General features: G+C 36.4%; 5 protein-coding genes across 5 annotated transcripts; 1 reads left to right on the plus strand and 4 right to left on the minus strand.

The window, feature by feature from the left end:
* Window positions 1–96: 96 nt before the first annotated feature.
* Window positions 97–6,501, minus strand: LOC107422707 (elongation factor G-2, mitochondrial). The gene is made up of 20 exons (XM_048478659.2): window positions 5,924–6,501; window positions 5,486–5,707; window positions 5,225–5,346; window positions 4,974–5,124; window positions 4,639–4,710; window positions 4,045–4,140; window positions 3,869–3,957; window positions 3,699–3,765; window positions 3,235–3,273; window positions 2,939–2,999; window positions 2,429–2,538; window positions 2,259–2,333; window positions 2,041–2,109; window positions 1,816–1,937; window positions 1,441–1,566; window positions 1,206–1,326; window positions 977–1,077; window positions 828–888; window positions 518–571; window positions 97–428 (listed from the first exon to the last, which is right to left on the minus strand). Exons 1-20 carry the CDS (start codon window positions 6,326–6,328, stop codon window positions 324–326), a joined length of 2,268 nt encoding a protein of 755 aa, XP_048334616.2. The 5' UTR covers window positions 6,329–6,501; the 3' UTR covers window positions 97–323.
* Window positions 6,502–6,846: 345 nt separating this feature from the next.
* LOC107422692 (cell number regulator 6) lies at window positions 6,847–9,770 on the minus strand. Its single transcript, XM_016032176.4, has 5 exons — window positions 9,476–9,770; window positions 9,226–9,339; window positions 8,470–8,584; window positions 7,405–7,670; window positions 6,847–7,315 (listed from the first exon to the last, which is right to left on the minus strand). The coding sequence occupies exons 2-5, from the start codon at window positions 9,337–9,339 to the stop codon at window positions 7,097–7,099; spliced, it is 714 nt and encodes a 237-aa protein (XP_015887662.1). The 5' UTR covers window positions 9,476–9,770; the 3' UTR covers window positions 6,847–7,096.
* Window positions 9,771–10,697: 927 nt separating this feature from the next.
* Window positions 10,698–12,671, plus strand: LOC107422698 (uncharacterized). Its single transcript, XM_016032194.4, has 4 exons — window positions 10,698–11,161; window positions 11,388–11,523; window positions 11,812–11,905; window positions 12,044–12,671. Exons 1-4 carry the CDS (start codon window positions 10,863–10,865, stop codon window positions 12,313–12,315), a joined length of 801 nt encoding a protein of 266 aa, XP_015887680.3. The 5' UTR covers window positions 10,698–10,862; the 3' UTR covers window positions 12,316–12,671.
* Window positions 12,672–12,840: 169 nt separating this feature from the next.
* LOC107422697 (uncharacterized) lies at window positions 12,841–21,971 on the minus strand. Its single transcript, XM_060819275.1, has 14 exons — window positions 20,357–21,971; window positions 19,730–19,826; window positions 19,448–19,526; window positions 18,516–19,219; window positions 18,047–18,073; window positions 16,091–17,766; window positions 15,447–15,543; window positions 15,174–15,252; window positions 14,473–14,595; window positions 14,062–14,139; window positions 13,769–13,872; window positions 13,455–13,542; window positions 13,247–13,345; window positions 12,841–13,109 (listed from the first exon to the last, which is right to left on the minus strand). The coding sequence occupies exons 1-14, from the start codon at window positions 21,894–21,896 to the stop codon at window positions 13,017–13,019; spliced, it is 4,884 nt and encodes a 1,627-aa protein (XP_060675258.1). The 5' UTR covers window positions 21,897–21,971; the 3' UTR covers window positions 12,841–13,016.
* Window positions 21,972–23,138: 1,167 nt separating this feature from the next.
* LOC107422659 (carotenoid cleavage dioxygenase 7, chloroplastic) lies at window positions 23,139–26,017 on the minus strand. The gene is given in 7 exon segments (XM_016032133.4): window positions 23,139–23,401; window positions 23,495–23,809; window positions 23,909–23,991; window positions 24,070–24,345; window positions 24,445–24,576; window positions 24,688–24,816; window positions 24,925–26,017. Coding segments are annotated over 7 exon segments (2,064 nt in total). The 5' UTR covers window positions 25,907–26,017; the 3' UTR covers window positions 23,139–23,254.
* Between the last annotated feature and the right edge of the window lie 621 nt (window positions 26,018–26,638).

The raw sequence follows: 26,638 nt of genomic DNA on the forward strand, positions 1-26,638 counted from the left end.
GAAGGTACGATGAGCACCGAATTGCCACCCCAAAAAAATGTTTCTTTCTATATATAGTTGAATACACGCATGAACCATATAATACAATTTTGTCCATGAGGAGCAAAGACGAAAATATAGTAAGATTGAATTGATACATTATCTTAGCCCAAAACATGGGCAACATGAACTTATTGATGCTTTCAAAATTTTATGGATTACAGAACGTATCAAAATTTTTGCCTATATAAGCAATAATAAAATTGAAAACTAAAAGAATATATAATGAGGACAAATGCATGACTTTATGCAAAAGGAAAGAAAATTCTTCGTCCAAACACCAACTATTCAGCGACCTTACTGCCCTTGTAGCTGTTTACCAGTTGCATCTGCACATCGTGAGAAACTGGCAGATGCTCTTTGTACTCCATCGTGAACTCGCCTTTCCCCTGTGCAGACAAAAGTAAAGACAGAATTAGCATGCATTTAATATATAGAACCATGACATGAAACATTTGATACAAATTTTCTTCATTACTTGTGTCATCGAACGAAGGGCCGTTGAGTATCCAAACATATTGTTCAGAGGCACCTGAGAAGCCAACATCATTAATTTAAGATGCTCGTAACAGTTTAAAAGCCACACTACAAACCAAAGACATAAATGTAACTTTCCTTCCCTCAAACTCAATCTTACCTTGCACATTTAGAAAGAGGAAGATCACTTGCTACCAATTACAAACAATACTACATAAACATTCAAAAACTACTATCTATACCAAGACAACCATTTCGCATAAAATGGCACCCACATCAAGACATAGAATAAGGATAGTAACAAGACTTACATGGGCAGTTATAACAGAATCATCTCCATCCTGATCATTTCCAACAATCACACCTTTTCTCCTATCATATGGTGTGCACATATACTTTTAGCGATGGCAAGTGGTAAAAAACTAACAGTACTTTCTCCATAAATTAATAGATTACTCACTTATTAATATCACCAGCAACAGTACCCTGAAATTCTATAGGTACTTTCAACTCCACCAACATTACAGGCTCCAGTATTACAGGTCTTGCTGCTTCATAGCACTGTTTGAAAATTTCAGAAATTGAACACAATAGTGATAAGAATACGAAAAAAGAAGTTAATGAACAAAAGAGGGATAGATGCAATTTGGCTTGCATTGAATTCATCCGATAAAATGCATGAGACAAACCTTTCTAAATGCATAAATTGCAGCTAACTTAAATGCAAGTTCACTGGAATCCACAGCGTGGGAAGCACCATCAGTTATAACAACACGTATATTTTCAACTGGGTGTCCAATTAATGAGCCCCTGCACATATAAGAGAAAAAAAGCACATTATTACAAGGACCAAATACATTTACACCTAGAGCTAAAGCCCTAGTTTAACAATAATTCACAAAATATCAGAGGCAAACGACTGACGAGTTGGCTGCTTCTTTGAAACCCTTCTCAATAGCTGGGATAAAATTTGATGGTATAGCTTGTCCCACAATCATGTTTTCAAATTCAAACTTGACCGGTGACCCTGGAGGAAGTGGTTCAACATATCTGCGCATACAAATACAACCAGATAAAATCGCTAATAAAACAATCCATACATGACAATTGAAGACAGCCATTCTAACCTATCTACACCCTACATCCAAACATAAAGGCATGACCATGTGAACCCACAAGTTAATGTACCTAAATGACACTGTAAAATACATCCCATAAGTAATAAATCAGGTGTAGCATGTGTCATATAAATATATCAAACCTAGTGTGATTTGCATAATGGCTATCATCAGTTCTTACCCGCATACCCGTCCATATTGACCTTGTCCTCCAGTTTGCTTCTTATGTAAATAATCGAATTCAGCCCGTTGAGTGACAGTCTCTCTGAAGTTTACACGAGGTTTTCCTACATTAGCATCAACCTGTTCAAAAGAAGATGAATAGAATAGTGAATCATCTATGCATATTCCAGTCAGCAATACCATACCGTGGAATTACAGAACTTAAGCAAATATAGTCGGGTACCTTATACTCTCTGCGAATCCGTTCAACATATATGTCCAAATGCAGCTCTCCCATTCCGGAAATGATTGTCTATTCAAAGGACACTTTGTCAGTGAAGAAAGATGAGTAGCTTTTAAGTTATAAAAAGAAAAAATAAGATTGTATAGAGAGAGAGAGAGAGACAGAGATAGAGAGAGAGAGAGAGAGAGAGAGATAAAGCCATATCAATGAGTCAAAACCTGCCCACTCTCAGGATCCAAGCCAACACGGAAAGTAGGATCCTCTCTCTGAAAGCGATTTAAAGCCTTTGAAAACTAGCATATATTAACAGTGTGATTAGAATAACTCTGAACACCTCCAAATACACACACACACACACACACACACACATTTAAACAGAAACACTCACTTGTCCTCCAGAATCTTTTGAAACTGGTTGAATAGCTAATGACATCACTGGTTCTGGGACATTCATAGAAGTCATGGTATATCTCACTGATCCATCAGTGAAAGTATCTCCTGATGAGACAATGGATATTTCTTAGAAAACACTTTATAAAGACAAAACTGAATGAAACCAAAAAAAGCATCATGATCATCACATTGTGAAGCCTCATCCCAACTAATTGCGTTCTGTAACATGTGCAACCTTCTCCAAATTGCAGAAGTTTACACTCCATGACTTTTTCTTTGGAATGAAACTTTTTAGTCTCTACATGGTTAACATCCATTTTGACATGGCCCTGATCTTTCCAAAACTCAACAAACACCAACTCCTCACTTCCATCATCATGCTCTTATTATGATGACTAGGGATAACAACTCCAATAATACATCAAGATTCTAGATATCTATCTTTATAAGTACACCTTTGTACATAATTACTTGCTTTGTACACATAAAAGGAAGGAGTCAAAACCTGATGCACAATCCACACCAAATACAGCAACTATTTGCCCAGCATGTGCCTCTTGAATATCCTGCAGGTGATGAAAATTATAAGGAGTAACATATATCAGTAACATAACTGGAACTAAACCTCCTTGAATTCGGAATGCAGTCTATTTACCGACCAAGGGCAACACTTTCTATTACCATGATTACAACCTGATACCTAATCAAACCTTAGTTTCCCTCCGGAGCTTAAAACTACCAGAATTATCTTAGAGGCACTTAATTTAATAAGGATAGCACAAATGTCAAGCAAAATCTAACCTCCATCTCATCAGAATGCATCCGAACCAAGCGAGGAACCTATACAAAAAGACAACAGAGTATCAGGAGTAATCTCAAAGGATTCAAAACAGAGAATCATACTGCTGATGTGAAAAATAGATATTCAAAAGCACTAAGAATAAAATTTTCTTTGACCATTTTTAACAAATTCAGTAATTATATAAAGCACTAAGAATAAAATTTTCTTTGACCATTTTTAACAAATTCAGTAATTATATGAAAAAAATAATCCAACTATCCACAAATACAAGCACAATAGACCATTCCATATATCATATTTAGTCGCATTTGCTTTTCAAAATCAAATTACATCACAAAAGATTAGACAAAAAAATTTAATAACATGCAACAAATATTGCAGAAACAGGCCACTCATGAAGCATTAAGGTGTTCTGGATATAGACAAAAGATCATAAAACAAATTTCAAACTGCTTCAACTTACCTTGATTTTCTTGCCTGTGTTCACATTGATGATAAAATCACCCTTGCGAATGACACCTTCGTAGATTCTTCATAACAAAGATAGTTGTCAGTATAATTTGATGTAACATATTCCTCAATCGCTAAACCGAAAATAAGGGAAACAAGGAACATAACACCTTCCAGGAATACCTTAGATAAGTTAACTGACCGAAACGTCCTTCTTCCAATTTAAAGGCCAATGCCACAAGAGGTCCATCTGGAGTTCCAGTCAATGTAACCTAGACCAAGATTTTATTCATTCTACAACTAGGTTTGGAAACAAAATGAAAGAAGATGTTGAGAATAAACTTTCACCAGTTTAATACCTTCTCTTCATTCTTTGTCTGGTCAAGAGCATAGTTACTAACTTCCGATGGACAAGGCAAATAACTAAGCACCCCATTCAAAAGTGGTTGTACACCCTGAATTTCAGAATTCACATAAGAGAAGAATACATAACAACATCTAATAATGCACAAACAAGTAGAACCTTCAATATAGGATGATCACTGATGATGATTAAGGGAGAAAAGAAAACATATGATACTGATAGGAAAAATGTGATACCAGAGAAGCTGCTGTTATTGGTTACCAAACCAGCTATCTCAAAAAGAACGATACACGGCTTATAGAAAGAGAGAAAAAAGAGAGCAAAAGGACTCAAAACTTTAGGAAATACAATACACTGATACTCAATAGAGAACATACCTGCTTTATAAAATTATAGTAATTTTAAGCTAATAATAAAATAATAATAATTAAGAGAATTTAGTTCACAAAAGAACACAATCTTATTGAAAATTTAACATGTCGATTAATTTCAATTCAACTTAATAATGACTACAAACTACAACGAACACACATATCATCCTAAGAAATAACTTTCTAAAAATGGAAAAAGAAATATTCAAAAAACATGCCTTGTTCTTGAAGGCACTACCCATGAATACAGGTACAAATTTCTTTGCAACTGTAGCCCGGCGAACAGCTTCCTGATTAAAAAGAAAACAAAGTTATAAGTTTCAAGATCATATCAAAGCATGTAAAAGAAATTCGAAATATTCTTGATAAAAAAGTGAAATAGGACTACTTTCACAAGAAGGCTTGGACTAAAAGTTTTAGCCATGAAAATTTTTTAGGACACAATCAATATAGGTGGGGGAATCATGAAAACTCCTAGTCACATTTTCAACGTTAATATAAAGCTTTTTATTTTCATTCTTCTCTTTTAGTTTTTGAAGTTTCATCAACGTACCTCAAGATCAGTAGATGATATGGGCTCATCATTGAGAAATGCTTCAGCAAGTTTATCATCAACTTCAGAAACAACCTCAATTAGTTCACGCCTTTTTTCTGTGACCAAGGCCTCCATGTTTGCAGGAAGTTCTTCAGTAACGACCTTTTCACTAAAGCATGCAATCCAATAGCATAAAATTCAAAAGATTGGCAGCATAAAGAAAGGTAAACTCAAAAAGTTCATCTAAAAAGCTAAATTTAGAAACAGACCCACTAGAGCCATGAAAGTAGTAAGCTTTTAACTGCACAAGGTCAACAAGACCCTTGAAATCTTCCTCTAGCCCAATAGGTACTTGCATGGCCGCACTGTGATGCCGGAGCTTAGACCTTGCCTACAAGAGAAACCAATTTAATTATTTCCATATAACACTAAAAGTTAATACAATTTTCCACTCTACAGTAAGTAGCCCGATTCCGTATTAAAAGAAAAAAAGTCTTTCTCTTACTCTTCAAAGTTTAACATCTATCTACCTGGTTGAGAACTTTCCATGGATCTGCTCCCATTCTATCAAGTTTATTAATAAATGCAAGTCTAGGAACTTCATATCTTCTCATTTGTCGATCGACAGTAATTGACTGACTCTGCACGCCACCAACACTACAAAGCACAAGAATGGCACCATCAAGAACACGCAAAGCCCTCTCAACCTCAATGGTGAAATCAACGTGACCAGGGGTGTCAATTATGTTAATCTGCAATTTGCACATTTCCATATGCGTAAAAAATAGATAACAAACTGAATAAACACAATAATTGTAACCATGGATTGCACCAACATAGCAATTCCATTTCTACAACTTCATATCAAACTAGGTCCTTTTACATTCTTATTCACCAAAAATTATAAATAAAGATAAAAATAAAAATAAAAAATCATTTTTTTCAAATTTTTTAATCTTTTAAAGTACCTGATATCCATTCCAAGTACAGTATGTAGCGGCAGACTGAATGGTAATTCCTTTCTCTCTCTCCAAATCCATGGAATCCATTTTAGCACCAACCCCATCTTTCCCTCTAACTTCATGGATCTCATGGATCTTTCCAGTGTAATATAGAACTCGCTCCGTGAGCGTGGTCTTGCCGGAGTCTATGTGAGCAGAGATTCCGATGTTCCGGAGCTTCTCCATCGATTCCTTCCACCATGGCTCTTTCTCTTCTTTCGCTCGCGCCAGGTTTCCCGCCGAATAATTCCGGAGGTGTGAGGTCCCCAGGAGGAGTGACGCATTCGGCGACGCGGACGGCGTCGTCCTGTAAGGTGAGTTGTATAGAGTGTAGAGGAGGCGTGGCGTGGAGGGTTTAGGGAAGCGCACCATGGTGGACCGTCGTGGTGGTGGTGGTGAGCTAGGGTTTTTGCAGGGTTGAGGTTAAACCCTAAACCCTATTCCCTAGTGCACTCTGTGCGTATTGTGGAGGAGCTGTTGACTCTGTGGGTGGGTGAAGGAGGATGTTTGAATGGGAGGGAAGAGACATGAAACGGGGCGGCTATTCGGGTATGGGTTTTCGGACAATGATGAAATGGATCGGATAGTCACCAATAAATAAAAGATGATATTGTGCTTAAAACCATTTTCTTTTTTGCAAGAGGTGAAAACTATTTTGTTTACTATTTGGTTTTCTTTTTTGTAATAAACTGAATTTATTAATATTTTTTCATTTTCTTCAAATAAATACATAATTTTGGTAATCTAATTTTGATTGTTTATACAAATAATAATTCTATATTTTGATGATAATTTCTTGTAATGATGGACCAACCAAGGATTGATAAAAAAAAAAAAAAACAAATAACACTAGTATATTTCAACAATGGAATCACAGCACAAGTACCAAGTAGTTGTGACACATAAGAGTGTCAAAAGCTTAAAGATCCATCTATATAGCTTCAAAATCATGAAACTGCAATTAGAAAAAAGGTATAAACTTTGTTTCCATCCCATAAAAGTCCTCATAGCTATAACAAAGTACTTGATGAAGCTTGGAATGGTACTAACAACTATTCAAAACACTGTACTGGTGGATCCCCTCAGACCCAAATGAAAACATTACGGAAAAAAAATTTTCTCTCATGTCAAATGCAAATCCTACAGAGCCTGAATCTCCCAGCCTGTGTGCTCCCCATGTGTAGTTGATGCAGAGTCCCTGCTCTCTTCGGAGTTCATCTCTTGAACTGGTGGAGGATTAACAACGGTCATCTGCATGCTAGCATTATCGGATAAATGGTTCCTCATCTCCCTGTGTTCTTGACACAGCGCGCACCAGTGCAAACAGCAGTGCACCAGGCATGGATCACATGGTGAATTCTACAAAGAAAATAACAAGCAGAATGTGGTTAGTGACCATGACCAACCACGGCTTTTGTGTTCGTGTGGATGTGTGGGACTAAACTTACCTTAAGATGATATTTCTTCTGCAGTGATTGTCGAAAAAGACCTGTGTAGATGCCACACATCCACCATGCAAAGAACAGGCTCTCGCAAATGAGAAATGATGTCTTTGGATCAATACCATGGAAGAGGGCTGTTGCTGCTGCAACTGCCATTCCACCTTCAACACATATGGCATGGCAAACACATGCATTCGTCCAAGGAATTTCATCTCGCAATGTTTCAACATTGCGCCCAAACAAGACACATGGACAAAAGAGTCCTGTCCAGCCTGCAACATAAAGATAATGATCCTAGAGATGATCAATGACTAGGACAGAGATTCATGGATAATACTGCAGAGATAGTTACTTGTAATTCTCTCAACCCTCAACTAGATATTTTCGAATCTTACCGGTTAATCAGTTATGACCTCTATAAGTTGCCAGGTAAGCAAAAACAAAACATTAGAGTGAGATTTTTCCAAAGATCTTCCCTGTCCAACTGATTGTATTTACCTGCTTATATTTAAGCAGATTTTGCATTCAAATTTATCTGGTTTGCTAGCAAAACCTGAAGGTTTTCTTCCTGACACCATAATAGAATGCATATGCTTCATTTTCATTTTTTAAAACAATCCTTAATTGAATGTTTACAAAGAGACTAAATTTCAGACATATGACAAGCAAACACATCTTCCTAACAAGAAAACCAAAGAGATTTCTACTATCAAGAAATACCAACGGTCAAATCTGGTATCACCAACAGATTTCTACTATCAAGCAATCACATGCACAGGTGACTCAACAAAAGTTGTAACTTCTTAATATAATTCATCACTCTACACCAGACAACAAATTCCTGTATACAAAAGGCCTCTCCCATTCCATCCCTTGATGATGATGGGGACCGGGGGCAGAAACTTTGCAAGAATGTCCATGAAAAATTCTACATTTCCAGAAGCATACATCATATGAGCTTTTATTTTTTTTGTCAGATTTAATCTAAACGGGAATAGCGAGAATGTGATAATTATAATGATGCCAAATTATGAATTCAAGGAAAAGAAAAGTGATAAAGTAGATGCTCACAGCTATCAAAATCTTCAGTACAGCCACAAATCCCTGTGGTCCAATCTTCATCAGCTGGAGGTTGGTAGCTCTCAGGTAGGGGTTGCCCACATTCCATGCACCTATGAACGACCAACTGTCCAAAGGAAAACATAACGAGCACCATTATATAAGAATAAATCTCTTCACTGTTTCACAACATGAACTACACCACACCATCACAGTCTGTCCAAACTATTCCTACTCTTTGTAGAAGAAGAAAAATTTTCCACTGGGACAAACTATAAGCGGAATTCTAAAGTGATTTATTACAAGATTAGTACTCTCATGAAATCTAAAATATTAATAACCATTTTATTTGTATTTTAGTTGACATTTCTTGAATACCCAATTTTCAAACAGTCCAGGCCGAAAAACAAAAACAACAAAAGCAAACCAGAACAGGCACACACAAGACAACCCATATATGAATCAAAACCATTGTTCTCTGTCATTGAACCAAATCGGACCCAAAACACAGATGGAAAATGGCTGACACACTATGACTTTATGACCCAATTTCTTTCTTATGGATCCCAAAATCCTCTTGACGACCATATAAGTCGTGGGATGAGTCAACACAGGCGATTCAAGGAGGCAACTTTTGTGGTATGAACCAAAGGGCATTTGTAAATTTTGAAATTTTAATGGTTGTTAAAATCTAAAAACAATCAGAAATTGAACAATTGGAGATAGAAAAGACAAATAAGAAGAAACATAAGAGGACCAGAACCAGACCTGAGGAACTTCAATGGGCTGGTTGAGCTCTCCGGGCGTGATATCCTCCAAAGGCGATTGATCCTGATCCTTCGTTAGCTTCACGTATTTGGATTGTGCATTCCCTTCAGCCATCTGATCCAACCATCACACAAACAAATTATACATTTATTCTATATAATCAATACATATATACATATTCACCAAAAATATATATGTACGCACCAATATATACATATAAAAAAAGGATAAGAAATGAAGGGAGATGGACCTTGAAAGAAAACAGGTGAGACAGGGAAACCAACTTGAAATCTGGAGAGGTTTCAGAGAGAATAAGGAGGCCGATAAGACCCTCTCTCGCTGGCTATTGGGAATTGAATGCCTGTGAATATATAATCTTCTCCTCTGTTTTTTCATAAACTAACGCATGCATTGCTCGTTTGCTCTTTGCTTTTTTTACAATCCAACAATACATATATGTTATATTTGACTCGGGAACGCCCTTCTACTTGGCCATTGACCTTTTTTAGCACTATTGCCAATCAATCACGCAGATTAGCTGGGCACCAGCCACGAGGCAACGACGTCGTTTTTCCTATACGGGTTGTTTACTTCAGGAAATCTACCAATAATAACACTGTATTTTATGGCTACTCTAGAGCTATTGCCACATAACCAATCGGATAGCCCAGTAAAAGCCAACAAAGGAAACCTATTGGTATTCTAGTTTTTAAATCACCAAAAAAGAAAAAAACATTGTCGAAAATTGAAATGAAGTGAAATGTTGCAACAGTTTCGTCTTTAGCAGAATTAGCAGCGGGTTATGTAAAGCTAGCAAATTTATTAATAAACTATAGCACCATTATTTATAAACATGTTTCATTGACAAAAACAAAAACAAAAAAAAACAAATATATATATATATATATATATATATTTTTTGCAGATTGAAAATATCAACTGTTACATATCAGCATCTACATCTACGTCTTGTACATCCATATAAACGTGTGCCATTATAGTTCAATCAATCTATTTTAAATACTTTTTCGTCGAATCAATTTATTCTCTTTTTGTCCTTAGCAAATTACTATTAGAAATTACCAGTTTTTTAACTGTTACTTATTAGAGTTATTGTTATTTAAATTCGTCTTTTTCCAGGGGAGAGAATTGATAAGGTGATAATGTATATATGAAATACTTGGTCATTTTCTATCCAGAAAAATATACATACCTGTATCTCTCAATGAATAAACAAAGAAAAACATTCCAGCAAAAAAAAAGAATAATAAAATAAAATACATTTGAGTGATTCCGTTTTTTAATATATTTGGAACTTTCAAGGGTGGTTTTTAAAACAGAGAAAACCACCAAAAACATAGATTATATTAAAAAAGAAAAAATGTATAAAATAATCAATTTAATTTTCAACTAATTTGCTAAATATCAGTGGGTGGTGGATCCTTTTATATGAAATGATAAGGATAAACAACAGAGGATATTCAAAAAGAAAAAACAAACAAAAACAGAGTAATACTCTATCAACAAAAAGAAAAAACAAAAACAGAGTAATACTGACAGAGTTCAACATAAAAAATACTTAATTCCATCTCCATTGGCATTGTTCAATTCAGAAGATTTACATTAGAAAAAAGGATATGGGAGGAGGAACCATGAACATTGACCTGCCTATCAATCAGCTCAGAACTTCCTCCTCTAACCTATCTTCTCTGTCTTTTACTTCCAATCTTAACCTTCCAGATTCAGCCAATCATTCTGCTGCATCTTTCAAGCCAACTCGCTCTGCTTCTTGTTGCTGCTGTGGTAGCAAAACTTGCAGAAAACTAGAACTTGCAAATGGAAAAGATGCTAGAGCAAGTGGGTTTTCATATAACTCTGTTTTTGGCCCTGTTCCATCCCAATCTGAAGTTCAGACTGCAGCATCTTTTCTTCAGAAGTGAGTAATAACTTTTGAGAACTGTTTATTTTTCATCAGTTTATGCATAAATTTTTCTTTTTGTATTCTTGACGCAGATTGCAATCAAGACAAAAAAGCTATAGATGAGAATATGGAATAACAAAAATATTGAGAAAGTTCGTCTTTGTTCAATTATTTTGGTTTGGTCATATTTTCATCTTTCTTTGTAATTCGGCCTTAAAATGTTTTATTCTGAACTGAACAGTTTTGGACATGGTATATCTCCAAGTGGGTCAGAGTTGAAATGGCTTCTAGAGATGGTAGAGAGACGAGTGCCTAGAACGTTGCTTAGAAGTGTTTACGATGCTTTTCAGTTGTGGCAAACAGATCCATGGGTTCAGGTGCCTACAATTTTTTATTTTTTTTAGCACCATAGGCTGGCCTGAGAACTGTTTCTGCTCTTCTTTTTTAAGTTGGTTAAGGATTAAAAATTTCATTTTTCGATTATCTTTTGGCTTTCAGATTTTACTTGAGTAGACCTTTGTTATGGTAAAGTATGTTCTGGAATACAATTGAAGATTGTTGAATATGATTAATCATAATATTAATAATAGATGAATACCTCAAATCTACATTTATATAACCCTTTTGTTTCGTAAACTTTTTATTTAACAACTCTTTGAATGTAGAGACTGGTGGTTTCAATAGCATCTGATAAAGCTGTGTGGGATGCAATTATGAATAATGAATTGGTTCGGAAGCTGAGAGAGCCTCTCTGTGCAGGTTTAATTATTTTAACATTTGCATACCTTAAATCGACATCTTTTTTTGTTTTTTTTTTTTTTTTTTTTTTTTAAGTACAATAATTTTCTACTACTTGATTCATTTCACATTTTAGTATGATCGAACTATTTCTTGTAGATGAAACTGGAAAGCCTCAGAATTCAAACGAAGAAGCAGACTTGGGTGCACAAATTTGGCGGTGGATTTGTGAAATCACAAAACTAAAAGTTGTGGAACTGATTGAGAAATTTCAATCACTGATGGATGAGATGTTTTATCCTCCTCAGACCGAGAAGGGAAACCCTGCTGCAGATGGTGAGGACCAATTACGAGACAAATTAAGATCTTCATTGCTTCTCTCGGTTGTCGTCATTTTAGTTGTGGTTGTGGCTCGACTCCAAAGGCCTTGATCATTATCGTAGGCAGCAAAAGAAATAGTTGGCGAAGGGCACCTTAATCAATATCATAGCTCATCCAAATATAAGAAATTAGTCTCAGACTCTTAATGTTCATATTGCATGATTTTTTTTTTTTTTTTTTGGATAAACATAAATATTGCTACTTTCCACAGATAAAGTCCTTAGGACATGTTTTGTGGGCACGACTAGATTGGAGTGCATAAAATTTTTGTGTGTTGCTTATCTCCATTCTCTAATTAGTGCGTTCTTCGGTCATGATCAATTCATGCTTATTGTAGGGAAGAAGTAAAAACAACTAAATTTTTTACAATTTATTTTCATTGGAATATATAATTAGTTTTGTATCATATATTTGTGTAATTAAAAATTTTGATTAAATGTACAAATATTGCAAAATATATTAAAGGAGTTTAGCTAATAAATCAAGTCAACAAACGTATTAAATTGAAATATACAAAGAAATCAAACATAGCATGATGAAAACTTGAATAAGAGTAAATCAACAACATTAGGAAAGGCTAAGGAAATCAATAAACATCTATATTCACCAACCCGCAAAAATACAAGGTTTACATTGACCAGTCCGCAAATATAAGGGTTATTGAATCTCATATTTCAAGAAGCAGAAAATAGAGGGAAAATTAGGAAGCAAAAAAAAGTGCACGGGTAGGTCACAATTCAAAATTAGGGAATCAGGACATCCAGAATTTTGGACCCATCGATTGACGATCTGCAGCAGAACCTTGGCTGGCAAGCTTATGAATACGTGAAGAGAACTCTTCAGCCTGACAAGATCGGGAGAGGTCAGACTTCTTGAAATGAATATGGAACAGTCAGTGCAAGTTATCCATACTGAAATAAAAATACATATACATATAGCTAAACTATCAGGTAATAAATATTTAACAACATAAATACTAACCTTTTCATCGATCCACATTAAAGAACTTAGTTGATTGTTTAATATTCGGACCACAACATCTAGTGGAGCAACAGCGTCATTTGCATCAATATCTCCACCCTGAAATAACAAAATGGTATCCATCCAGCGGTAAACATTTGTTAGAAAGAGGTTTATCAAGTTGCGGAAACATTTAATTTTTTTTTAAAAAAAAAAAGGGGGGGTTTACCTGGTTGGCATTTATGGTCTGAATAATTGATTTTATCTGTTCTGACATCTGCTCTAATTCTCTCTCAATAAACTCAGCTTGCTCATACCTGCAATTAAAAAGAAAACTAAATAATCAGCAGCAGCAGAAAAAGGAAAAACAGAACAAGATACACAGAATGCCCTCAAAAAGATATTTACCCTATAACAAGATAATTGATGGTTCACACCAAAAACCAATTTGAAGTTCCGAAGGTTTGTTAGCCAAACTTCAGTTAAACTAAGCTATATAATTCCACCAAGGCAGTCAAACAGAATAAAATAAAAAGTGCTTACATTGCATCTCTTGTAGATGCAGCTTCATCATCTAGAAGTAATCCACGCTCATCCTTGTAAATACGTTCAGCTTCTTCTTCCACACTTTGCAAAGCCTTATCAACCTAAATTTATTAACAAATAACCAACTTAACCATATGCCAGAAAGAATACAAGCAAGAATTTCTAATCCCATGACTACATTACAGTGCATTCTTCAGGTAACTTTAGGTGAACCATAAGCTATCCGATTGGTACACAATAAATGAAATTATAACATCAAAAACTACAGACAAAAGACCCAATGAAACTACCTCTTGTTGATGTGTCTCAATTAATTCTAGTTGCCGCTCCAAGTTAGCTTGTGTCTCTACCACTTTTGCCACTTCAATCTAAATTCAAATCAACACATTAGACAAGACAAGAAGAAACCATGGCTGGCTGAAAGTGACATAAATCAAACAATATCATCCATTAGAATAGTGTGCATATGCAATGAATATCAAGAAGAATATCAAGAATCAATATATAAAATGCATCATAAAACGAGTTTTTTCAGATCAGTGCAATAAATCGGGAGTAGAAAGATGTTCTAACATAAACAAGTACATGATAAACCACAATAAGCAGAAACAATTACCATAAGAAAACATAGACAAAGACATTACCAAGACATAGACAACAAAATTTTGTATACAGCATTCAAATACAAATGAAGATATCACCTCAAGCCTAAGAAGAACATCACGATTCTGCAAAATCCTCCTGTCCCACTCAGCAATAGCATTAGCCTGCTTTCGGAATTTCCCCGTACGTTCTTGCAACTCAGAATTCCACTCCTTGATGATCTTTAAATAAAGAAGAAACAATATTACTTCAGATAGATGATCACATCTGGTAACTCTATAAAGATGGAGATTATAAAAGAAATAGAAAAGTCACTATATTCTTAAGAAATGGTCTACTCAAGGATATCTAACCTGTCCTCCTTTTTACAAGCAATTATAAAATAAGTGGAATTCAAGAACGGCCAAAGAAGAGGTGTAAAAGTTCAGAATGTCTTGAGGAAGATTTTAAGATTCCCAAGTTCGGATGGTTTTCCTAATCTATTTCTTTTTTCTCTTTTCAGGTTTTTGACTAACATATCAAGAAAACCATGTCCTTTCAGGTTTTTGAATTCTAACACATTGCGGTTATTATACTATTGCACATAAACATAAATAAACAAAATTTTGGTGTATTATCAAGTATTTATGTTTTCTTACAAACAACAAGCTTAACACTCATAAAGTATTATTGCCTAAATTTCATTTCTGGGTAGCCAAATTAGATGCACATGGTAAATCCATCTTAGGCTTCTTTATATAAACAATATCGCTGAAAATAATCAACATAAAAAGAATAAAGAAGCAATCTTATAAATTACCTCCTCAACAGTCTTTCCTGTGATCTCAGATGGTAATTTTGGTGTCGCAGATACTGTAGTGCTGACTGCGGAAGTTGTCCTACAGTATGGTACAAAACAAGGATGTAAGCTAAGATAACAAATCCCCAGTTTATATAAGAAGTGAACATTATAGATTGATATTTGGTTCCATCTCTTGACATCCATCGTTAGATTATTTGTGAACCATTTCTCTTGCAGTAGTCAAAGTTAAAAGCCAGTAAAAAGTAAAATAATTACAGCAAGTACACATACCCACTGCTAGAAGCCACAACAAGAGAAGATGTTGTCTGAATTGCAGCAGCACCAGAACTGGGAACTGTGGCAGCGACAGATGTTGGGGCAGAAACACCTACAGAATCAATTTGAAGAATCACTAAACATGGGAACCTTACATAGCAACAATCCTTAATTGATGGGCCCCTAATCAATTCAGCAAGAATTTGATCACTGGACACAGATACGACATACTTGGGGCACTTAGAAGTCTTCATCAATTATAGAAGTAAAATGCACAAGAATGCTAAGCTAATTTTTCACTCCTTTTGTTAGTCGATCTTTTTTTGGGTAAGAAATTATTGACTGCACCTCAGGAAAGATAACCATGGCATCATCTAATACAATCCTAAGAAGTTCCAGACAGCAACTGGAAGTCCAATACTAAAATGCAAAACATGTTACATTTTTTAACTTGAAAAGATCCTTACAATCTTGCATAAAATCAATTATTCTCAACAATCAAGATAAACAAGCCAGAGGAACCATAGCATCAATGATAACCCAAGGAAAGAATTTGCATAATTTTTATTGCATAAATTTGAAATGATAACTAAATAGAAAAAGCCATGCCATCCCAATTAGAAAAAAGGAACAGATAAAAGCAGAAGTGACAAACTCACTCAATGCAGGAACACCAGAGGTTGATTGTGCTGGTACCGAGGAAGCAGGTGTGGAAGTTTTGGTTGACAATGAAAAAGTAGGGGAAGAACTGGCGGCTCCTGACGAAGCAGTTGTGCCAGTGAGACTGAAACCCGTAAATGGCGCTGTGGTTGCCGATGAAACAGCTGAGACAGGAGCTGCAGTAGAAGCACTAGCAGTTACACCAAAGGCTGGTACCGAGAAAGAAGATTGGGTTGTACTACTTGAAGCCGGAGTTGATGAAGCACTGGTGGTTGTGACTGTAGAAAACAATGGTGCAGCAGATGTTGAAAACGATAAAGGCTTCGCCCCCGCCAATGGTTTGTTAGAGGCCATGGCTGCCGATGAGGCAGCATTGCCAAAACCGAAAGAAGATTGTGAAGCTGAAGAAGCGGGTGGTCCAAATGAGAAGCCCGAAGAGTTTGTCGAAGACGAAGAAGTTGAAGGAGCAGAAGAAGAAACAGCCGTGGATATAGAATCTGCAGTGGGCTTTCCAAAAGCTGAACTAGTAGAGAACGAAAAACCGGTAGACGAGGCCGAGAAAGGGGAAGCAGAACTTGAATTTGTAGAACTTGTTGTGGGAAAACTAAGGAGCGAAGGAGTAGTAGGACCCAATGCTGAAGAAGATGAGCCAAGCGAGGCTGAGCCGGTACTCACTGCAGGCGTAGACGCTCCAAACAGGGACGTCCCAGAAGCTGATGTTCCAAACGAAGGCGAACCAGAACTTGGTGCCGATGAAGATGTTCCAAACGGAGGGAAACTAGTACCTGGCGCGGATACTGACGACCCGAACAAGGATGGGCCCGAGCTGGTTGTGGAAGAAGATGTCCCAAACAGGGGCGAACTAGTACCTGAGCCTGATAATGACGCCCCAAATAACGAAGACGCCGAGCTAGCGGCAGGACCCGAAGCGCCTAAGAACGTTGAACTAGGAGCTGCGGCAGAAGATGCACCAAGGAAAGGGGAACTAGAACTTGATGAGGATAAGGAAGCTACGAACCCGGAAGAGCCTGAGACAGACGTCCCGAACAATGTCGAGCCTGAACTACCAGTGGAAAAAGAGGGTGTTCCGAATGAGGTCACAGTCACAGATGAAGCCGTTCCAAACAGGGAAGAACCAGGAGCCGGTGCCGCCGACGAACCAAAGGAGGGCGTGATGGTTGAGGTCCCAAACCGGGACGAACCAGTACCTGGCGCGAACGTGTTCCCAAACGGAGACGGAGCAGAGCTACCAGCTGAAGAAGGCAAAGCCGATGAAGAGGCAGTGGTGGAGGATCCGAACCTGAATGACGGGGTTGAGGCGGAGCTAGGGTTTGAATTAGAGAAAGAAGAAGAAGATGAGGAGGTAGTGTTGAATGGAAGGGAAAATGACAAGGAAGCGGTCGCAGGGGCTAAAGAAGAGGAAGAAGAGAAAGGAGAAGATCCGAATGAGAAACCGGTGTGGAGAGAGTTTGTGGTGGTGTTGGTGGAGGAGGAGGAGGAGGATGTGGATCCGAACGGGGAAGCCGATGAGCCAGACGAAAATGGGAACGGTGATGGGGAGGAAAGGTTTGAGAATGGCAAAGTGGAAGAAGATTGAGAGGAAGACGATGAGGATCCTAATGGTAAGCCCGCCATTGTCTCCCTCTGTTTCACTCTCTCGCTCGCCCTCTCTGGTCTGCGTTATGCCAGTGCCTTTTTGGCTGGGGTTTTGAAATTAAAGGTTTTGAGTTTTGACCCTGAAAACTCCCGGTTCAATTCTTATATTTATTATTATTATTATTTTTTTTTCTCTATTTTGACCGTGTTTTTTGTTTGTTGGTTTTTGTTTTGTTTTGTTTTTCTTATATAAAAATATTTTGCTGGTAAATAATATTTTGCTCAGGTTTTTGGGTTTTTTTCTTATATAAAAATATTTTGCTGGTGAATAATATTTTACCTATATTTTTCCATTACACAATATATCTGCGTAAATCAAACCCAAACTTTTCTATTTTTAAATTATTATAGAAATGTAAAATTATTGATAATGGATTAATAAAAATATATTAAAAATTTTAAAAATAAAACGATAAATAGAAAATTTTCATATTTTTGAAAAAAGAAAACGTAGAGGACAACAAATTATTTTGAATCACACAGAATTCTTTGGACAAAAATAATCTTAGTACTCATTATATCATTTGGCATCAATAAAGTTTAGGATCAAATTTTTATGGCCATTATTTTTTATTTTTGTATATGGTTTGGCAATGTTGGCCGCTCGTTATATATAATGGAGTAAATACAATTGTTTAGAGAACAAACGACCAAGAATAAATTTATTAAGAAGTTATAAAATTCAATGGATTGGTTTAACAAAATAAATAAATAATATTATAATTGTCTAACAATATCTAAAGAAGAAAAATAATACAAAAAAGAGGCTACTGCTTTATGAATACATCATAAACTTTTTTTTTGAAAGCTTCCCATAAACCATTACAACGCCGGATAGTTTCTTCAGCTTGAGATCTCCTATTTCTAGTTGCTTTGATCTTCTCTTTGGTATTGATAAGTTTCTCTTTGACAGAAGCGGCATGAGTAGACAAGTCTTTAACATGATTGGCCTTTTCCTTAAGATTAGCTTCTGCAATGGATAGTTTTTCCTTCAACTCCTCGATTTCAATAGCTAAAGCAACAGCTTCTTGCTTTTTTGCAGAATGGTCAGCATGCAAGAAAGCAAAATTAGCTTGAAGGTTAGAAAAAGAAGTGAAAAGTTTTTCTAACTCATCAATATCCCACTGTACAGATAAAAAGGAATCCACATCCTGATGAAAAGAGGCGTGAATCTCAGAGGCACAAGAACGGACGCTAGCATCCAGTAAAGAGGTATTGCTGATGATGCCGAATGACTCGTCTAATTCTTCTCGCACTTCATCTTTAGTTAAAGCCTCAAAACCTCCTTTAAAAAAACTAACAACAGAGTCAAAAGCTTTTTGGACTTTTTCAATTTCAGAATCGTTTGCTTCCATTTTAGTGACAACCGGAGTTTCTACTGCCGTAATATGCAAGACTGGTCCAAGTAGGTCATCAACATCAAGGAAGATATTATCTCCAAAGTCAAAATCAGCTGGAGAAATGAAAGATTCCTGCAGCATAAATAATAGATAAAGAAAATCGTTTCAGCATTTGAGATAACTTGAAGTGTGAGCAAGAATTGGATAATTCTAAACTCATAAAGTATTATGGCCCAAAGTTCATTTCTCGGTAGCCAAATTAGATGCACATGGGTAAATCCATCTCAGGCTTCTTTATATAAACAATATAGCTGAAAATAATCAACATAAAAAGAATAAAGCAGCAATCTTATAAAGTACCTCCTCAACAGTCTTTCCTGTGATCTCATATGGTAATTTTGGTGCCGTAGATACTATAGTGCTCACTGCGGAAGTTGTCCTACAGTATGGTACAAACACAAGGATGTAAACTAAGATAACAAATCCCCAGTTTATATAAGAAGTGAACATTACAGGTTGATATTTGGCTCCATCTCTTGACATCCATTGTTAGATTATTTGTGAACCATTTCTCTTGCATTAGTTAAAGTTAAAAGCTAGTAAAAAGTAAAATAATTAGCCAGCAAGATAAAGTACACATACCCATTGCTAGAAGCCACAACAAGAGAAGATGTCGTCTGAGTTGCAGCAGCACCAGAACTGGGAACTATGGCAGCGACAGATGTTGGACCAGAAACACCTACAGAATCAATTTGAAAGAACCACTAAACATGGAAACCTTAGACAGCAACAATCCTTAATTGATGGGCCCCTAATCAATTCAGCAAGAATTTGATCACTGGATACAGAACTTAAAAGTCTTCATCAAATATATAAGTAAAATGCACAAGAATACTAAGCTAATTTTCACTTCCTTTTGTTGGTCATTCTTTTTTGTGGGTAAGAAATTATTGACAGCACCTCAGGAAAGATAACCATGGCATCATCTAATACAATCCTGAGAAGTTCCAGACAGCAACTGGAAGTCCATACTAAAATGCAAAACCTGTTACATTTTTTAACTCGAAAAGATCCTTACAATCTTGCATAAAATCAATTATTCTCAACAATCAAGATAAACAAGCCAGAGGAACCATAACATCAATAACAACACAAGGAAAGAATTTGCATAATTTTATTGCATAAATTTGAAATGCTAACTAAACAGAAAAAGCCATGCCATCCCAATTAGAAAAAAGGAACAGATAAAAGCAGAATTGACAAACTCACTCAATGCAGGAACACCAGAGGTTGATTGCGCTGGTACCGAGGAAGCAGGTGTGGAAGTTTGGGTTGACAATGGGGAAGAACTGGCGGCTCCTGACGAAGCAGTTGTGCCAGTGATACTGAAACCCGTAAATGGCGCTGTGGTTGCCGATGAAACAGCTGAGACAGGAGCTGCAGTAGAAGCACTAGCAGTTACACCAAAGGCTGGTACCGAGAAAGAAGATTGGGTTGTACTACTTGAAGCCGGAGTTGATGAAGCACTGGTGGTTGTGACTGTAGAAAACAATGGTGCAGCAGATGTTGTAAACGATAAAGGCTTCGCCCCCGCCAATGGTTTGTTAGAGGCCATGGCTGCCGATGAGGCAGCATTGCCAAAACCGAAAGAAGATTGTGAAGCTGAAGAAGCGGGTGGTCCAAATGAGAAGCCCGAAGAGTTTGTCGAAGACGAAGAAGTTGAAGGAGCAGAAGAAGAAACAGCCGTGGATGTAGAATCTGCAGTGGGCTTTCCAAAAGCTGAACTGGTAGAGAACGAAAAACCGGTAGACGAGGCCGAGAAAGGGGAAGCAGAACTTGTATTTGTAGAACTTGTTGTGGGAAAACTTAGGATCGAAGGAGTAGTAGGAACCAATGCTGAAGAAGATGAGCCAAGCGAGGCTGAGCCGGTGCTCACTGCAGGCGTAGACGCTCCAAACTGGGACGTCCCAGAAGCTGATGTTCCAAACGAAGGCGAACCAGAACTTGGTGCCGATGAAGATGTTCCAAACGGAGGGAAACTAGTACCTGGCGCGGACACTGACGACCCGAACAAGGATGGGCCCGAGCTGGTTGTGGAAGAAGATGTCCCAAACAGGGGCGAACTAGTACCTGAGCCTGATAATGACGCCCCAAATAACGAAGACGCCGAGCTAGCGGCAGGACCCGAAGCGCCTAAGAACATTGAACTAGGAGGTGCGACAGAAGATGCAACAAGGAAAGGGGAACTAGAACTTGATGAGGATAAGGAAGCTCCGAACCCGGAAGAGCCTGAGACAGACGTCTCGAACAATGTCGAGCCTGAACTACCAGTGGAAAAAGAGGTTGTTCCGAATGAGGGCACAGATGCAGTCGTTCCAAACAGGGAAGAACCAGAAGCGGGCGCCGCCGACGAACTAAAGGAGGACGTGATGGTTGAGGTCCCAAACAGGGACGAACCAGTACCAGGGGCGAACGTGGTCCCAAACGGAGACGGAGCAGAGCAACCAGCTGAAGAAAGCAAAGTCGATGAAGAGGCAGTGGTGGAGGATCCGAACCCGAATGACGGGGTTGAGGCGGAGCTAGGGTTTGAATTAGCGAAAGAAGAAGAAGATGAGAAGGTAAAGTTGATTGGAAGGGAAAATGACGAGGAAGCGGTCGCAGGGGCTAAAGAAGAGGAAGAAGAGAAAGCAGAAGATCCGAATGAGAAACCAGTGGGGGGAGAGGTTGATGGGGAGGAAAGGTTTGAGAATTGCAAAGTAGAAGAATATTGAGAGAAAGAAGATGAGGATCCGAATGAGAAGCTCGCCATTGCCCCCCTCTGTTTCACCCTCTCGCTTGCTCGCTCCCTCTGGACTGCATTATGGCCGTGTTTTTTGGGCTGGGGTTTTGAAATTATATTTATGTTTAGAGTTTTGACCGTGAAAATCCCCTGTTCAATCCTTATATTTATTTATTTTTTTTCTCTATTTGTCCGGCTTTTTTTATTTTTTATTTTTTCTTATATAAAAATATTTTGCTAGTAAATAATATTTTGCTAATGTTTTTGTTTTTGTTTTTCTTCTTATATAAAAATATTTTGCTGGTGAATAATATTTTGCCAATGTTTTTCCACTGCAAACATACCTGCGGAAATATAACGCAAACATTTATATTTTTAAATTATTATAAAAATGTAAAATTATTGGTAATGGATTAGTAAACACAAATTTAATTTTTTTAAAAAATAAAACGAATTATAAAACTATAAACACAACACAATTTTCATATTTTTGAAAAAAGAAAAAATAAATTAAGGACAAGAAATTGAAAAGAAATATTTTTGTCCGCAGACTAGAGTTACTTACAAGACTCCAATAAACATTTTTTTTTGTTTTTTCAAATAAAAAAAAAAAGACAATTACTCTACTAATACAGTTTTGAAAGCCCTGTAAACTTTTTTTCTTAATTCTTATACCTGTTAAATTTTGATTTATTGTATTATTTTTTGCATGTAAAGTCGCACAAAATCCAAATTTATGTGATAAATTTCATCACGAATATTGATTAATATATTAATAAATAAAAACATTTTTTTTAAAGATCAATTGGGAAAGGGATGTATTATATAATAAATGCTATATTGATTAATGTAGTATTGGAGGGAACTTATGATCACCGAGCTCTTACGTTTCGGATGCTATAGTAATTTGCTATATCCCTTTTTTTTCTTTTTTTTTTTTTTTTTGGTCGATAAATGGTGTATCGTTCGTTGAAAGACTCTCAATCGGTAAAAGGGGATTTATTATGAAAAAAGACATTTTTTTCATGACTAATTGAGAAACGGATGTATTATATACTAAATGCTATATTGTTCATTAAATTTCTCTTTTTTTTTTCTATTTTTTTTTTTCTATATCATGTCGATCAAATAATTAGAAAGGGATTACCATCATACCTAATTTAATCCATCAGTATGGACTTTGTTAAAAAAATTAAAAAAAAAAAAAATCTATCAGTGTAGATTGACAATAACTTTCATTATCATCTCTTGCTAAAGGTAACAATAAAACACTAATTTGAATTTTATTTTAAAATTAAAAATTATATATATATATATGTTGTTATGCATTAATTTAATATATGTTCTATATAAAGTAATTTGATTATTCCAAAGATTCATAGAATACATTATTGAACAGTAGCCCAGAAACCATGAAAACCAAGAGGAAAATTTAGATGCTTAGGGACTTCAAGTCTTGCTACCCGTGCATCGGCTTCTCCAATCTTTTTAGGATCCAAAATGACCAGATAGCATTTTTGCACTGAAACTGCATACTGCAAATCACAAAAACAAGAACCACTATAAGACCACATAATATCAAAGTACCAAAGAACTGTAATTAATTAGCTAATATAATTGTCTAGTACCTCAACAACCAGAAGGTAACCATCATCTTCTTCAACCCCTTTGGAAACAAAAATAGGCTCTCCAATAAATCTACGACTACCAACAGACCAGGTTTGGACCGACTTGTTTAAGACATTTAGCTTGGCTACCATATCAAATGGGAAATGCGGCAAAGCAGGGCGAGAACCAGAAGAAGCTGCAACATATATGTAGGTGTTTTTGCTGCCTGAAAATGCTGGGTTAATAACAGGGAAATCAGAGGACCTATTCCATTGGTTCAGAGGCTCCACGTGACATTTTTGGCACGTACCATTAGCATCCAAGCTTATAGATACCTGTATTGAAATATACAAGTCAAAAGTAAAAACTCAACTTTCTATTTTGAAAAAAAAAAAAAAACAAAAAAAAAAATGATTGGGAGAGATCAGGAGCACCTGAATAAGGTGAGGCAAATCGTTTTGGCCTTCATTTATGTTCATTATTGAAGGGTCTAGTTTACCGCTTTGCCAATCATATCCTGTTCAAAAAAACAGCTTAATTTATGTATCCATTTACTCAGTGAGAGCTTTAATTTTAATTAAAGACTATAACTAACCAAATAGTTTATGGAAATTGAACCACCGGTAAGAGCAAGCGCAGGCATGAATTTGCATCTCCAAAATACCATCCTTATCTAACTTTTCATAAGCGTTGCCAACATGCAGAAGCCACAATTGTGAAGGAGCTTCAACAGGAACTCTTCAATCTCGATCATACCCACCTGATTTATTAGGGAATCGAGGAAGCAAATAAATGGGAGACTTAACCTTGTTTGGATTCACTGATAAAGCCGTTATCATTGGAGTTATCCCGCATACTGCCGTCACTGCACCTGATCAACTTAAACGGATTTAAATTTTAATTAGAGATTAACTAATTAATTAATTTGTGTATACATTATTATAACTGTGCCATAAATCTAATTAATTACCAACAGCATCAAGCTTGATGCGATTAGCAAATAGTATGTAATAGGAATCTGTGAAAGCCCAGTCGTGGATCATTAAGTGATCTGGGATGTTAAACTCTTGCTTTTGCAACAAGTTAAAGTTCGAATCAAATTCTGCAGATCAAAGAAAAAAAAAAAAAAAAAAACCACATATTTGAATTAGAATTATAATTGTTTCTTCCACTGTAGTTTTTGATTAAGTACAACATCCCCTAATTAAATTACCACAGAATACAAAGTTGCTCCTTGGCAGTAACATGTCCTCTGCACTGCATGAAACTGTAAGAAGCCTATCCCTGCGACTGTCCTGCTTATAATGAGATAGTAGTCGCCTTGGAGGCATCTGAAACACACCTGGCATACATAAAAAACACACCCGACATACATATTCATTGAAATTGATTATTGACATATAAAATTTTCATTATTTGAATTTTTTATTTTTTTTTTTTGAGAAAATACCATATAAAACTGGCTTCAGAAGTTCTGCAACTAAATCCAATACATCTTTGGCAATTTTACCACTTTCCGACTCCAAATCACAACCGTCCATGATGTTGAATCTCCCAACGGTATCCAAACTCTCAGATTCGATCTCGTACGGATCTCCACCTTCCCACAAACACAGGAGCTTTCCACCCCACACCAAAACGCTAGTGTTGGCTACATTTTTCATCACCTTGGTGTTCCCAAGTTTCTTTCCTCCTTTCAACACCGAAAACGGTCCCCTGTGAGTAAACCGCCACGTGTCAGTCGTGGGGTCGTGCTCTTCCACCTGAGCCTCGGTCTTCACGTACCTAGCCATGAACTTGACATCTTTCGTCACACCATCAAAACTAAAAGCCCTGAGGTATCCATGACCATCAAGCGGGTGCACCGTAGAGCCGTGGTCATCGGAGAACAGTCCAGGTCCGGTCAAATAGTATGTGCCGGAGGGAAAGTCCAGCGGAACCTCACCGTCGACGACTCGGAGGGTGACCGGCTCGGTAGTCTCCAATCGCTGTGACACGAAGAGAAATTGGTAGTCCCAAAAAGCAGCCACAGAATCATCAACTACTTCAGGGGTATGAATGGCCGGAACATGGTTTTCATTGGGTGTGGAAATGGATATGGCTCGAAGCTTTTTAATGGCAGGTAAAAGAGTCCGATTAACCGGAGGCAACCTCACCGGTGAAGGGAATTTTATTGGAATAATTTGGGAAGGTCTGGCTTGCATTATTATTGAGATTGTAGCTTTGGAGGCTTTCAAATTAAGGTGGCGGTGAAACAAATGAAAGTAAGCATAATAGGTAAATAATACCACGTATATAAAAATGTCCGGGTAATGAAGCAAGCCATAGATATTAGAGTTAATTACGGATTTGCCATTGCTGTAATGAAGCATGCCGTAGATATTAGAGTTAATTACGGATTTGCCATTGTTGTAAGGTCTGTGTCCTTCCATTGTGCATGGTGGGGCATGACGTGTGTGTTATGGAAGACATTAAGTATTTATATATTTATTTTATTTGACTTTTTTTGGGGTAAATATGGAGGACATGAAGTAATTTGAAGATTGGATGGCAGACATAATGCTTTCAGTTTTTCATTGTTTTTGTTCAATTCTTATTATGGCAATAGAATATATTGTTTTTGATCGTTTTTGCTTTAAATAGTTAATTGGCCATGGATATTTTTTAATTTTATATTTATTAATTTTCTTTGTAGTACTGTTTTGATCAGTCATTTAAAGTAAAATTTATCTTATTTTATATAATTAATATGCATTCTTAATGATCATTAAATTTTACCAACGAATTAAATTTTATCTTTTAAATAATAATTCAATAATTATCAAAAATGAATTTATAATTTAATAAAATAAAAAAACCTGCTATTTTAATTTGATAGATACATAGAAAAAAAGGAAAAAAAGTTTAAAGCAAAAGTGTTATGTATCAACTTTAGTTTCAGTTACACTTATGAATTGTCAGAGCATTGCAACTTTTTTATTCTTTTTATTTATCCTTTTTTCATTTTTTATTTTTTAAACTATATTGCAACTAATTTACTAGCACCTCCACATGTAAGTAATTATGTTTGTTACCATATAATAGACAGTCTGATAAAATATCATATTGTTTTCAAGATAAAAATCATGGGTTTGGTCTACCCAAAAACCTATGTTTTTCAAAAA

Source organism: Ziziphus jujuba, chromosome 7 (genome assembly GCF_031755915.1).
Source record: "Ziziphus jujuba cultivar Dongzao chromosome 7, ASM3175591v1".
Classification (NCBI taxonomy): Eukaryota; Viridiplantae; Streptophyta; class Magnoliopsida; order Rosales; family Rhamnaceae; genus Ziziphus; species Ziziphus jujuba.